Raw genomic sequence first — 14,814 nt, 5'->3', positions numbered from 1 at the left:
GAAGCTGCAGACGGCTCCCGGAGCAGCGCGCGCCTTTCTCTGGCAGCAACGGCGACTGTTAACGAACTTGACACGCTGCTGACAGCTTTTGACACTCGCGCGAAGACGACAGCTCTCCCTTTTTCTTCTTCTCGTTATTCTCTTTACGGCGCTTGCTCGGGGCCGTTTTTCTCGCAACTGCGACGTCACCAGATGCGCGGGTCACGTATATATAGACTGTAAATCAGCGTCTTCTCGTGTCATCGTTGTTTATTTTGTCTCTAACGCAATCCTTACGGTATGCCGCCTCTTTTTTATGTTCTGTTCTTTCCAGCGACCTGTGCATGCGTATATGCAATTGTTCGTATGAATCTATGCGCGCGCACACAGCGTGTGCGTGCGTGCGTGCGTGCGCGTGAGTCTACAGTCTTTGTCAAAATTTTCTAGGCCAAGCCGAAAGTACGCAGGTCGCAAAAACATTCAATGTACTAGCTTACGCCCTGCGCGAGGCTGAAACGTTTTATGCCGGAAAGCTAAAGAAAACACCTTTCTTTTGTTACTGACATAATTTTTTGTCACACTTAAAGGTAAAGCCTATTCTTTGTGGCCGACAAGGCTGAGGATTGGCCTAGCAAATTTTGGCAAACGGTGTACGTACGCACGTATTTATGCGCGAGTATGGATGTATGTATGCACGTATGTATGCGTATGTATGTATGCATGTATGGAGAGAGAGAGAGAGAGAGAGAGAGAGAGAGAGAGAGAGAGAGAGAGAGAGAGAGAGAGAGAGAGAGAGAGAGAGAGAGAGAGAGAGAGAGATTGACGGTATAGTGATTATCACACTTACGTCGCTGAGCCTGTCGCCGGATGCGCTCCTGTTGTGCGGTGGCTGCTGCTGCGTCCGCGCGTTGATGGAGACAGGTGGCGTGTCTGGCCCCCCGGGGCCGGGGGGCCGCGAGTGCTCGTCGCCCGCCACTCGGGAAGAACCTTTGCGGACCTGCACGCGGAGAGAGGGAAAGAGAGGGAGAGGGCGGCATCAGAAGAGGCGCCCGGCCTGCTAGCTGGGACAGATCCACGGCCCTTCGTGGGCTGTACCAGTTTAAAGCAGAAAGTAAAAAAAGAAACTAATAAAGAAATATTGCACCCAACCGTCTAACGATGGTTGAACGCGAAGTTTTCTCGTGATGGTTTTCCTTGGGTTGCCAACCCCACACTGCGAGTATGCATGTGTTGCTCTGGAGGTACGCACCACGTTTCTCGAATAACCACAGCAACTTCAGGGTGCGCACTCCCGTAGGCCTAACATTTGGGTTTGTAGTGTACGGCGCAAATCGGTAACCGCTGCTTGGCATTCAGTGAGCAATTTTTTGAGTGGGTGCCGGTTTCAGGTGTCAAGCCCCAAGATGTGACGTTAGGCCTAACGTCCTAAACCTAAGATGGGAAGTTAGGCCTAACGTCTTGTGGCTAACAGCCTTACGGAACGCAGAGCAAAGCCATTCTCTTCCGACCTTGGTCTGTGGGTAACAGCTGTCGATGTTCGCCTCACAACATGACGATAGGCCTATTTACGTCGCGCTGTCGCACGCCTTGCGTCACCTCGTTCATCTGCTGCCCATCAAGCTTTAGCGGAGGGGCCATAACGGAGCTGTCACCAAACGTCGCAGGGAAGCGCTTTAATTCTGCTACCCGCAATAATAATCCCCATCAGAGACAGTTGGCTTTCCTGCATGGCGTATTCGCGTTACAGACTTAGCCATCAGTGAGAACACTTAAAGCTTCGCTTTAAAACACTGGGATACCTCTGGCAATAATACTATAAATCATCGCGGATAATGTCGCACCAAAAGCTCACGCCCTTTCAACGCCATGCAAACGGTGCGAAAGGAACGTCCACCCCCGAGCGGAAACGTTTTCCCATCAAGCGGCACAAAACGCGAAAACAGACACACGCGCCCGAAGAACGGTCGAAACCTTCTAGTGTAGCGTAGTGCTGTCGCAGCACTTTGAAAAAAAAAAAAAAAAAAATGACATCGATGGTTGGACCATACTTGAAGTCGACGGCATACCCCCTCAGCGAAGCATCGTAATACGAAAGACGAAAAAAAAAAAAAAGACGTCAAAACTGAAAATAAAAATTACCTTTCGGTACCGCTATACGGAGCGCGAACAAGGTACGTAAACAAGATTGTGAACGACGAAGGCGTGGTGCTCATGAAGCGTCATTCTTTTATTGTTTACTTAGTAAGACATCTGTGTAGCAATATTAAAAAACAAAAACAAAAAAAAAACTACCGTACCTTTGAGAGAAAGTTGAGAGAAGCGTGAGAGCTTTCTAACATCAGAACTGTGTCAAAACCTTGGCTAAAGGCGCGTCCAACTTTCGCTGAAACTGCATATCCAATCGATCATCAAACATTCAAAGACCCAAATCGCAAACATAGAACGAACCCACGCGACGATTTTTCGCGCACTAAGTAAACGCATCTACGAACGATCTAAATGCATACCGACACGCGGTAATTACGAGATAAAGGTACGCTGTTGTACTCCCTCTTCGCGATCGAAGCGTGTATTGTCTTATCTATAACACAGTTCCTTTTTCGCGATCTCCCAACCACCGTACTGACACAATGGAAGCCCGGTTTCAAACACGCCCCTGTGTCCAGAGATCTTATCAGAGCATTTCGGTTGACCAACCGGTCTATGGGGAAATGCATTATTATTATTGTTTTTTCAACTTTTTGAAAGATCGCCATCGGTCCACCAAGAAAGTTTTCGCTTTATAGAAGATACGCGGGGGAAACTTGTGAAAGTCGGAAACGACTGCCGTGCAAGCTATCCCGCAAGTCATACCTCGCTTTGACAGCGAAGGGCCGTTTACAAATACATGGCTCGCACATTACGTCACCTGCGCGCCCTTCGCGGGGCACTGTTGTCCGCTTCCTCAGCCCTTGTAACTTCACAGCCGTGCTTGCGAACCCGATCACCAATATGTCACCCGCGCTGGCATCACTGCAAGTCACGAGGCGACCACTACTCGGCCACGGAGAAGCTCGGTGGGCATCGGCATCACCAGTCAACTATGACCCGCAAAGTGCAGTCCGCCTTAAATGTACTTTCATGGCCTTAATCGGAGGTACCTAAAGTCCTCTAAGGTAAAGGCCTCCAACTAAACTTAGTAGACGAAGTGAGCCCCAGGATTCAATGCTCTAAAGCACTCGTTCTCAACCATGAGTTTGTTGGGAATCTCTTCTGACGTTATAAACGCAACGAAGCATGTTGGTACGTAAATTGATCACGATGACGTATACTGATGCGTGTCGCGTTTCTCAATCATCTTTTTTTTTTCTCGGTTGGTGATTCACACAGTTATCCTTCGCCCAGCTTTCGGGTGTCTGGCTTCTTTGCCTAGGCGAAAAAAGCTTACTTTACAAGAGAGCGCAACGCGAAGCCACAAAGAATTTGGTCATGCGATAAAACCACGTTCTTATGATACCGGTAAGGTTAGACAAAATGGACATGAAAACGGAATGCGGAGGAGGTGGGGGAGAGACTTTTGGGGAGTGCTTCGCAGAACTCCTAAAACGCCCCCACGGACATTCCCTACCGAGCTTCTCTATCATACTCTCAACCATGCAGCAGTAGCAGGACTCTTCACTGGAGGTGCAACAACAGCCCAAATCACTAAAAAAAAAAAAAAAATGACTGCAGGAGAGAAAAAGAGGTTCCACAAGCTTAGGTTTATCTGACAACAGCGAGCCAGTGGCCGACTACGGGTATGTAGACCCCCCGTGAGTTCCTCACCACTTGCGCGCATTTCCGTTCCCTCTGTCTTCATACATCATCAGAACTGCCTCCACGGCCGGGAATCGCACCCGCGACGTCGCGAGTAGGTCCACAACCGCTGAACCCCCCTCCCGACCCCCTCTCTCCCGAAACAAACTAAACCACGCAAGCCACGCTCAGACTCCCAAAGTCCCAACACACCACTCGATGTCTCCGCATCGCGCGAACGCCGCAGCACTCGCGAGCCTCGCTACGGCCGCAAACTGGCAGCTCGAAGAACGCCCAGCTTCATCCGAGGTGCCGGCACGGAGGCTGTGCACACACGCGCGCACCCATACTAGAAACGCGCGCACGTGTGCGCGCACTGCCAAGCGGAGCGCCGTGACCGCTACACGGGCCGGCGTATAATAACGGTCCTGTGCAAACAGCGGCGCGACCCTTTGGGCGAGATAAGCGAGCCGCCGGCTCTGCCACCGAGCACCGCTGTGTTTGCTCCTCCTGCCGCTTTGTCGCTGCCTCTCCTACGACCGCGCTCGTCTTCGGCCGGGGAGTGATGAGTGTGTTTGCCGCGGCTAGGTCACGCTCGCGCGTCGGCGCGTGCCCCAGCACGTGCGTGCGCTGCGACCGCCACCACAGGCACCGAGGCCGCCTCTTCCGTCTACCCAGCACGCGCAGTTGGCGCGAGCTTTCCTTTTTCTCTACTTATTTTTTATCCCCCTCTCCAGGCGGGCCCGGCGCGCAGGCTACACATGTTTACACGTCGCGCAGCTCTCGACAGCCGCGCGTCGTGAACCAACTGCTTGCTACATTCGCGGGATATAACCTGAGCTGCCCTTACCCAACACACGAGAGAAGCTCGTTTACATTGCGCGCTTTACTTTTTCCGTGCGCGTTTACCGCGATTGTTATTCCCAACAGTTCCTTCGACCACACAACGTCTGATTTAACCGCTTACGTACGAAGATACAAAATTACAGCAAACAAGCGTAAAATCTTGCGGGGCCCATGGAAAAAATATGGCATAATTGTCTGTTTTTTTTTTTTTTTTCGTGTGTTTGAGCTTACCATTTCGTGGAAAGGACCCACTACAATCAAAGCTCACAAATTATCATGGTTCAGGTTTTCAACCAGATCCGCCCTCCGAAGCCGCCGCAGGTATATGCTGAGGCCACTCCGATTGCCTGGATAGGCGGCGAGGGTCAGCTTCTCGCGATCAGGAATTACACCACGGGGAGTCGGACTGCAGCCGTCGACGCCACTGCCATTCATTGCGTTTACAGTGCGATCACAGCTGCAGATACCAGCGACGTCGCTAGCCCGACTCCTGGGCCGTCAACTACTTCCGATTGGTTATCGAAACTAACGTACCACAACTGCCCAGCAGGGCCCATCACTAAGCTCATCTTCCCACGTACTTTAATAACAGCTGCGATGCACAGCGTGGATTCAGTGCGTTTAGCATCCTTGGCCGAGCCGTTTGCGTCGGTACGTGCTATCGTGTGCTGCCGTGGTGCACGGCGGGATGGAGTGGTTGGCCGACAAAATTCCGCCTATGCGCCACTAACCAATGCGCTGTAAACAAATAAAAAAAGACTCCCATAGAATTAGAGCAGCCAGTCCCGGTAGTCTAATTATAGCGGCAGCTGTTGACTATCCCTTGGGAAACTATCAAACGTTTGGACAGTTTGGGGGAACCGTTGTGTTGCCAAATGCGTCGCGAGTGTGCAAAAAAAATTCTCTCGCAGGGCGCTTTATGCTTAAAACTTACGTTTGATTCATCGTAAACTCGAAAAGCATAAATTATACAATACTTTAGTGTTCTTGATGGACGACTTTCAGCAATTGGAGCTTTTTTTGTGTGCGTGCGTGCACGTCTGCTTGTGTGTGTGTGTGTGTTGGGGGAGCGTACGCACACATTAGCTGAGATGACAAACAGGCGGCCGAAAATTTATACTTTATATAGAGTGAGCATGCCTACCCCGTTCACTGTTCTGAAGATTATTTTTCGATTACTAGTTCTTTTCCACCCCCCTGTAAGAGCGGCCAGGTCAGTGGAGAACTTTCATATCCTAAAACCATCTTCGCATGTAGTCCACCTTGCCTTACAAAGAAGGGAAAATTCTTTATTGCTGTTGGTAACAACATTGAAATTTAAAGCAGTGCTTCACTGCGCAATTAACATTTACCACGGATAAAAAGGCACTGGTTGTACTACCTCCAAACTAGGCAAAATAAAAAGTCCAGAATGGCTTCAGGAACTGTCGTTAAGCACGTAGTGATAGGCGCATTGAAACTACCTGTTAATAAAAAAAAAAAACCCCACAGTATAACCAGACATAACTTATACCCGAAAAGAGCACCACCACGGGGGCAATACAGCTCTAAGGAGGAAAAGTTGGAGCGAGTCACTTGCCGAGACAGAAATCGATACCCAGCTATATACTTAGGTTGCCCCCTCAGAGAGGGCGTGTCTTGGAATCAGCAACAAGGGTAAACGCATGTTCGAACTGCCACAGACGCAGATCGATCGCAAGTGATCAGAGGCAAGGACAGCGCGAGCAGTTTTAAACTTTCCAGTCACATAGCGAACCTCCCGCAACGCGCCATCTCAACTCCGCGTCACGCTGGACGACCACCAGGCTGGAGAACTCAATAGAATGACCTGGGACGCTCAGTTTTATATACGGCGCGAGGGGAGCGATTCGGCCGATAGCTACACCCTATCCAGTGCCCGGCGGCCCTACTCCCTTCCGCGTCAGAGACACGCGAAAAGAAAGCCGGGCTCCGGCGGAATTTACCGCGAGATCGAAAAAAAAAAAAAAAAAAAGGTGGCAGAAAAAAAAGAGTAAACAAGTGGGTAACGAATGGTCGGTGTACGGACCACTGAGAATAAGGTAAAAGAAAGAAAGAAAGCACCGGGACAGAGAAGCAAAGGTTACGAGCATTGGTGGAGATCCGCAGAGAATAAACAAGCAGTGGAGACCCGGAGCAGTTAGGCCCAACTCCCCGAGCCGCCGGTATTAGTATTCCGCGCCAGCAACGGCCCTCTCGCCGCGGCGTCGTGCCTACACTGCCGAATCGTGTTTGGTCCCAGAGAGACCGCCGGCGAGCAAAGAAGCAGCAGCAGCAGTGCGCAACCCCCAAAAAGGCCTCGCACAAAACAAAACAGTGCGAGCAGCAAAATGTTCCCGGGCGCAAACTAAACCCCCGCCATCGCGGGTGCCGGCGTCGACGACGTTCGCTAGCGCACGCCGGACGGCGGCGTTGCTCGCCCTTCGGCATAGCGCGCAGCAACCCGCGCGAGATTTCCGATTCTAAACTCGTCTCTCTGTTTCTGCTCCCTCCGTCCAATTCTCGGATTTTCCTCGAGTGTTCGGTTCGTTCCGGCCCACCGACCTCCGAGCCCGAACACCAACTCGAACCCTATTCCGTTCCTCCTCCTTCCGAACGCGCTTCGAAGCAGCACTCGCTCTAACAACCAACCAAACAAACTCTCCGGGTCAAAAACGAAGGCGCAAGGAACATCGCACACTGCCAGGAGGCACACATTCACATACTAAAACGCCCCAGCAGCGTCGGGGTGGGAAGAAAAGCGTAACACCGGGGGGGAACTTATAAACACTCTTCATTCCGAACGAAAGCAAGAAGCGGCAAGGAGGCAGCGGAGCGCAGCGCAATGCCGCTCACGTTCGCCAGTTCTCCTCCGCATCGGGCACCGTGGCGGACGCACAAACCAGGGAGGCTGGCGCTGCTGTTATGTATGTGTGCGAGCGCACGTGCGGCGGTACAAGCCGTGCGCGGAATTTTTCCCAATCCCTCGTCGAGCGCGCGATTCTTTCTCTCGACCTTTCCTCTCCTCCTTTTTTTAGCTCCTCTCCCTCTTTCTCCGCTCCCGACGGCCTCGCGTTTCCGTGATTCGGCAACAAACTCGGTGAGGAACGAGACGGGCCGGGGGTATAACGCGAAACGAGAGACGACTACCGCCACCAGCGGCGTCGGCGGCGGCCTAGAAAAGCAAGTTAACGCGCACGAGCAAGCCGGCGGCTATATTGAGAGCGAGCAGCGGCGGCGGCAGTGTGTTTGCGCTAGCGCACGCGTGTCTCCTCTCTTCGTGTGCGAGCCACAGGAACAGACTGCGGGACGAAGGAGGGGGAGGCCAAGTGAGAGGTTTTAAACCCGCACAACTCCACGCCAGCGCGGCCGGCGTTTAAGAAAAATAAACGGTCTCAGTCGCGGCCAACGGCTGCTGCCAACCGCGCTTGCTGCTACGGCAGCTTGCTTGGCGTGAGTTTCGCTGAGCAAGTTTTACAGAGAGAGAGAGAGAGAGGGGGGGGGGGGGGGAAGAGGGCCAAGAAAATGCCCTCCCCCCCTCCCTGCCCTCTGGGTCACATGCAGACACGGCGCCTGTGATTTTATTAGCGTTCTTGGCGACCCTGACATTTCTACTCTCTGACAGTGAGAAATGTAGGAGGGTTCTGCTCCCATTGCGGACGCTTCTATATTCCTTTCATGGCCCGATTTCTCTATAAATCTCCGCGTTCCCTTATCTCCCATCCCCCCCCTCACCCCCTCCATCACAGAATTTGATCGTATACCTGGCCCTGGACACAAACTTGTCCGCGCATGTGCGTACGCGTGTCACCGCAACGTCGACATCATCCAGACCTCGTATCCTGTAGACTAAAGGTACATCACGCTCGCACTCCCGGTGCGACGCAATGGCGACGGAGTGCTCTGCAGTGCAAAAAGGGGTTGCCTTTTTTTTTGCGGTCTATACGGGACGCGGGTGAAAAGCTAGAAGGACACAGCCCACTTCTGCCCAGGTTTCAACAACTCCACTATTTGCCTCTCGGTGGGCGAACTGGGAACAGTGATGCCAGTTAAAAGAGCGTCGCAAGTGCAAAACTTAATGAGCAACATAAGGATTTCAATTAGGCTTTCACCAAGCCGCAGAACTGGCGAGGACACTTGTAAATTCGATGCTTGCATGCTGCCCCTTTCAAGACCGCGTAGCAAAACGAGGGATGCGGGACGCGCTGACAGGATAACCAGAGTGTCTGAGATGGCGAGCAGATAAAGTAAAACCGTCACAGTTTACGTCCGTGCTGGTGTGCGAAGTCGCGCGGACCCTGTCCCCATCTTTCTACAGACACCTGCCAGTTTGTACACGCGCACAGGCTCGTGCGAAAGTTGAAACAATGACGACAGCACACAGAGCCAGACTGGAATAAAACGAACGGCGCCCATGTTGGTCACTTGTCCCAGATAGCTCTTGCTCCCAGGTCGCTGTGATGACTTCTATGAGCTGAATTTTTTTTTATTAGAAAAGACATACTAGTTTCACATTGCTCTTCCCCAGGACAACTTTCGGTCAGAGAACAGCCTTCAGAGCTGGCCGGCAAGTAAAGAAGCAGCGAGCCGCGCTGCCCGGCAGGTTAGACGCTAGCTCCTCAAAAAAGGCAACGACCAGGCTAGGCGCTAAGCTTCGCGGGAAGCGGGAGGACAGAAACGGAGGAGGATGCGATATTGGGAGGGGCTGGCGACGCGCTGGTGTAGCCAAAGCGGCAGGGACAAAAGGGAAAGAGGGGATGCCAGGCAGCCCCTTTTCCGTCGAGGACAGCCGAGCCCGGTTGGCGTAGCAGGCATGCCTGGCGTGCCAAGGAGATGAGGTGGCAACGACAGGAACGGACGGGAAGAGCCTGGCGAGATGCGGTATCCGCGAATTAAAATTCCACGGATATCCCGGAGAAGCTTGGGCGTGAGGAATGCCGCCCCAACTATGCGCGTACGCACGAGAAATGGGGAGTGGGTGACTGAAGATGCGATCTGGAGGCTCGCCCGCTCGCACAAAGGCTCCACCACCACAGACAAAAAAAGGAGGAGGGAGGAGGAGGAGGAGGAGGGGTGATGGTAAACGAGAGCGATTTTGGCAAAGCGCCGCAGAGAGCGGGTGCGTAAATTCCGCCGTTATTGCTCCTCGGAGACGAACGAAAGCAGAGCGGGGTGAACAGAAGAGACGGTGGGGGCGCCGCGCGGCGAAAAATAGAGCGCGGCTAATAGCGGCACGAAGAGAGGACGAATGGCTCGACTTGTCCGCGTCGTCTACAAAGTCTCCCTCCTTCGAAGCCGGCCGCTGGTAAAGCGGCGGTGGACGAGAGAAAAGTACAGAAGCGAGAAGGGGGTTAAAGCCTCCGGCGTACCGCGCGCCGGCGGGCGTGTAAATAGCCTCCTACGACACATCCGCGGCGGATGTTCGGGCAGAAAAACGGAAAGAACGGAGCGCGGAAAATAGAAACGTGGAAGAGCAGTCCGAGGGAGAAGAAGCCACCAGGGGCAAAACGGTTCGGGACGAAGGCGGGGGAAGAGTCGTTCGCTGCGCAGATAACCGAGGTGCTGACATATTTATTAGAACCGGGGGAGAAATGCTGCGGGAGAGAGGCGAACGGCAGCCTGGGGGCCGCCACGATTTTCCCCCGGGGTCCGCGTTTCATTGACTCATCCAGGCCAGCTCCCTTTCCCCACCCTTCTCCCTGCCCTTCCAGCCACTGCCACGAATGCCTGGCGTCCGCCACGCGTACCTATATAAACCGCGAAATGGGGGAAGAAAGAAAGAAAAGAAGTCGCGGAAGCAGCAGGAGCAGCAGCTCCGAATTGCCTTTTCCCCGAGCCATAAAAACGATCCTCGCAGCCGGCCGCGAGTTCAAAAGAGAGACCGGGGGCGGGGACAACAGAGCGCCCGGTGTTCTCCCTGCTGGGAGGGGAGTAGTATCGAGTCAAGGGCAGGCTAGCAGGACCAGCGTGAGGCTCTCGAGAGAAAAAGAAGCCGAGGGCGGCCACAGGCTCGGGAAGGCGAACTCCAAGGGGGCCGCCAACAACAAGAAACAATGGGTCGCGTTTTTTGTTTTCTTTCTTTCCCGCGGCCAGACCGACGACTACAACACGGACGCGTGGAGGGCACGCCCTGAGGCGCGATCTGGAGCGATAAATCACGCCCACCTTACTGGGAATGGGGCGAAGAGGCTCACGCCCACAGCAGCGGAAGCCGCTGTTACGAGGCGCGAGACGCCCCTTCTACCTCTCGTCCGTTGTTACCACTACCTTAAGGGCTTCGTCCACTCATTCATCCTACTTTGCTCTGCCCGCGCGGTCGAGCAAGCTCGAATACACCAGAAAGACGGGCATGTCTCCGAGGCGTTAAGCGGATCACGGAAGTCTCGTCGCCGCAGTTATGGACGCGTGGCTGGCACGCACCCCGCGTGAAACGAGTGTAGTCTGCGAGCGGCCAGGGACGGCCTACGACCTTGACAGCTTCACGTTGCGCGGGACGCGGAAGAATTCGCAGTTGACGCAATGACCGTAGACTCCCATTTTTGATCTGCTCGGTAGCAATAAACCCCCTATTTGAGGCTTATTTTTCTCCCTTTCGAAGTCAATGAAAGAACCGCGCGTTAGTACCTCTGCTTATGGCATACCATGCAAATAACCCGCACCAATGCGCGGTGAACCATGCCGAAAGTGTAAAAGCGCCAGAAACGCCCGCGCTTGCTGGCATTCGCGCCTACGACGAAAAGTGGTAGCCCAAACATAGAGCGTCTATGTTAGATACACCACTGCGACGGTTCAAAAGAAACGACGCCTGGATAAAAGTGTACAAGTACAAAAAAAAAATCTACCTATGCGTCATCGAAAGCCCGCGCCCTTTGGTGCGAAGTTATACAAGACCACTAATCGGAAAAGAAAAGTGTGCAAGGAACCAGCACACAGGAGCATTGTCCTGCAGCCATTCTTCAAAATCTTTAGAGTTGGAAAAGGTCGTATTTAAACAACAAATCCTGTAAGTAGAGCCTCAATCACGGAACTTCCAGCAACTTCCGTCCCGTCGGGCATTCAGTTTTTCCCCCAACACGTGAAGCCAAACATCCGTGTCGGCCGTGTTTGCCCAGTTAGTGCTTTCCTTATCGTACCTCGTAAAAACTGTACCCAAAAGGAAACAAGTTCCGCATTGCGACTCGTCATTGCGCGGCCACACGAAAGACCTTGGCCACGTCATGTCTGTACGACTCATACTTGTCCCACACGCCTCGCGAAGCGAGCGCTCTTATCTTTCGCCGTTCCGTGTCGGGCCAACAATAACCCGCACAGCCCGGGCAGCTCCACTGGCACAATATATTTGCTAGCTCAGCTTATCGGGCCGAACGAGATACACGGTGAGGGTACACAGATGCGTGTTTGCTTTGGGACGATGAAGCTGTTGCAACGCTCGGGACGGGGTGGGGGCGCGCGGGAGTGCTGTACAAGCGCTATCACCAGCCGTCAAGTCAGCATCCCTAACCCAGCCAACGCGTCAGAGGCACGCAATGCATCCCAAATATCAGACGGCCTAAAAGGAGGATGAAGAGGCCTTGAATGAAGCAAGGGAATGGTCGGGCGCTCTTCTCCGTTCCCGAAGCATTCGTGGCACTCATCAGAGATGGGGAAACTCGGTCGCTCTCAGTGGCGCCGCCTTTCGAGAGTGGGCACTGAAGACAAAAATGCTACCCGCCGCGGTGGCTCAGTGGCTAAGGTGTTGCGCTGCTGAGCACAAGGTCGCGGGTTCGATTCCCGGCCGCGGCGGCCGCTTTTCTGATGGAGGCGAAAACCAAAAACGCCCGTGTGTACGAGATTTCAGCGCACGTTAAAGATCCCCAGGTGGTCAAAATTAGTCCGGAGCCCTCCACTACGGCGCGCCTCATCGCCTACGTTGCGTCGGCGTGTTAAACCCTACAATCAATCAATCAAGACAAAAATGCTCGATCACACCGACCCAAGGCATCCTTGATGGATGTCTTTAGGGTCTGAAGATGAAGGCGAACCACAGCGCGCGAATGTGGATTACGAACAACCAACGATCAGAACAGCGGCTGGAGGGTGAAAATTCGATCGACATTTGCCAACTGTGACAAATTAATAGCTGACATTTGAACGCAAAACGGGCCGCTGATGTGATACCAGCGTCAACCTGACATGTCTGGAGAGCACATGCCAAGTACCACTTACACCATGTGATTACCGGCCCTGCTCGATTAAAGGGAAATGGACGCTGTCAATCACGCCACGGTTTCAAGTGGCGCTCGAAGCCGAGTAGAAACTGCGTTCAGCAACTAAAGCTTCGTCTAGCGAAGGAAAACTAAGGCAGCAATCCTGAAACTTAGGAAAATATTGCAAGAACACGCATTTCGAAAGAAAAGAAAATTTGGTCGCGAAGCCCCCGTTAAGTTTGCTTTTTCTATTTTGTAGCAGTCTTTCTTCAGTCGTCAAGCCCTGTTCTTTTTTTTTTTTTCCCCTAAGAACGGCATGCGGCGTGCGCGCTGACCGACCGGAAGACGCGGCTGTTAGGGGGACTATCGGCCCAGCTTGGGTTTCGGCGCGGCCGCGGCGTACCACACCCCCAGTGGCGTGCTCGCTGGTCGCTTTCGGGCTCCGGGTCCTCGGTGTAGTTCAGACGACCTTGCTGTCTTTTCCACTGTTTACTTTCGCGTGTTATGTCTGAACTACTTTTTTTACACCCATAATTCTCCAAGTGCGCGTTTTCGTGTTCCAACCTTGTGTCTGTGTGTGAATGGTTCTTTTCACTTTGGCGGGAACATGGCTGACTGGTGTTTACAAGCGTATCCCCGATTGGCTGCAGAAAGTGGGGCCAGAATGCGCTTTTTTTCCCACGAGTCCGCATGAAGCGAATATAAACCCTCTCGGTCGGGTTCACGAGAGGGCAGCGGAGAGCAGAGGTATATATAGCAGAGGGCAGCGGGCCGCCTGCACCAGGATTCACTTCAGAAAATATGCCGCCCATCGTCGTGCCCTTTCGCCGGGAGACCGCGAACCAGTCAGCCATGTCCCGTTAAGTACTCCTAATCTTTTGACTGACTTTGCGATTTGTGTAAAAACTGAATTGTTTCAAGTTCGTATGTGCTAAATGTCATCAATGTTACTAGTAAAGTAAACAAGTTAACTTTAAACCTTTCTTCAACGTCTCGACTTCTTCACTCCGATCATCATGCTACCGTAGCGGCAGGCGTTGACCAAATTTCGCCGTTACAATACTACAGTTACCCTTACACAGTAAACTAATACATGTATCGAATACCTGAGGCGGACCAGGTAACTCCATTTTGCCTACATAGGTGTGCGCACATACGTTTAAGGATGGAGTACATTTTACTAACCTTCTTCAAATAAATTTATCGCTGTTCTCTAGTACGTACGTCTAAACCCCAGAAAAGGACGAAGAAAGAAACAACCAGTCCGTAGCAACGACGATGATACGCATGCGGTCGTGGGTCGACAACGGACCCTGCGCTTCCACGGGGGAACACAATAAAGCGCCACTGGCACAGGCGAGCCCGCCAACATCTCAGTTACGAGAAACAGCTGCCGCACACCCCACAAGAATAGGACGGGTCCGAAATGGTCCAAGCAGTAGAAGCAGCACATCGCTTTCCGCAAGAACGAACACGCAGCCAATTCCAAGGAGACGCCGTTCTCCCTCCGTCCGGACAGCCTGACACCGGCCCTGCTGGCAGAAACAGGCGGGCCCCGACGCGCGCCCCACCCTGACGTGTCGTTCAACAGCCCGTAACGGGCCCGTTCGACAGACGTCCCTCCACTCTCTGAGCCACGGCACGGTGACACAGGAGAGCACGGCAGAACTGAATGCGACGGCTTAGTTTTGCAGCCTGCTTTGATTGAGTAATGCGTGCGGTGCTCTTGTTGGCAAGCGCCATGTCACGCTTTGTAGACAAACTAGGGCGCACGCAGCAAAAAAACAAAGCGAGACGAGAAGACGGTGCCAACGAAAAAAAAAAAAAAAGGGGGGGGGGGGGGGGACGACGAAACGGTGACAGCGTAGATTGGCAGAACGTCTTCTGCAGCCTGCTGGTCTCTTTGGATTTTACTTTAACACAGACGGTGTTCCACTAACCGTCGACAGGCAGTGTCGGCTTTGGCCTTTCATTTTCGCAGGGGCTAAGGACCACGTCACTACGTACGATTTACTGCGGTCAAATGCGACTC

At 53.1% G+C, this 14,814-nt stretch overlaps 1 protein-coding gene across 1 annotated transcript in view; it reads right to left on the bottom strand.

Moving 5' to 3' along the window:
* The window catches only part of LOC144146020 (uncharacterized), a 176,324-nt gene that overhangs the window by 147,744 nt on the left and 13,766 nt on the right, over positions 1–14,814 (bottom strand). Inside the window, 1 exon segment of the mRNA XM_077677936.1 lies at positions 827–976. Coding sequence (XP_077534062.1) covers positions 827–976 — 150 coding nt within the window.

This window comes from Haemaphysalis longicornis, unplaced genomic scaffold (genome assembly GCF_048455015.1).
Source record: "Haemaphysalis longicornis isolate Haplotype H1 unplaced genomic scaffold, Haemaphysalis longicornis Haplotype H1 scaffold_7, whole genome shotgun sequence".
Lineage (NCBI taxonomy): Eukaryota > Metazoa > Arthropoda > Arachnida > Ixodida > Ixodidae > Haemaphysalis > Haemaphysalis longicornis.
The sequence above is the reverse complement of the archived record's forward strand: the minus strand, read 5'-3'. Positions and strand labels throughout refer to the sequence as shown.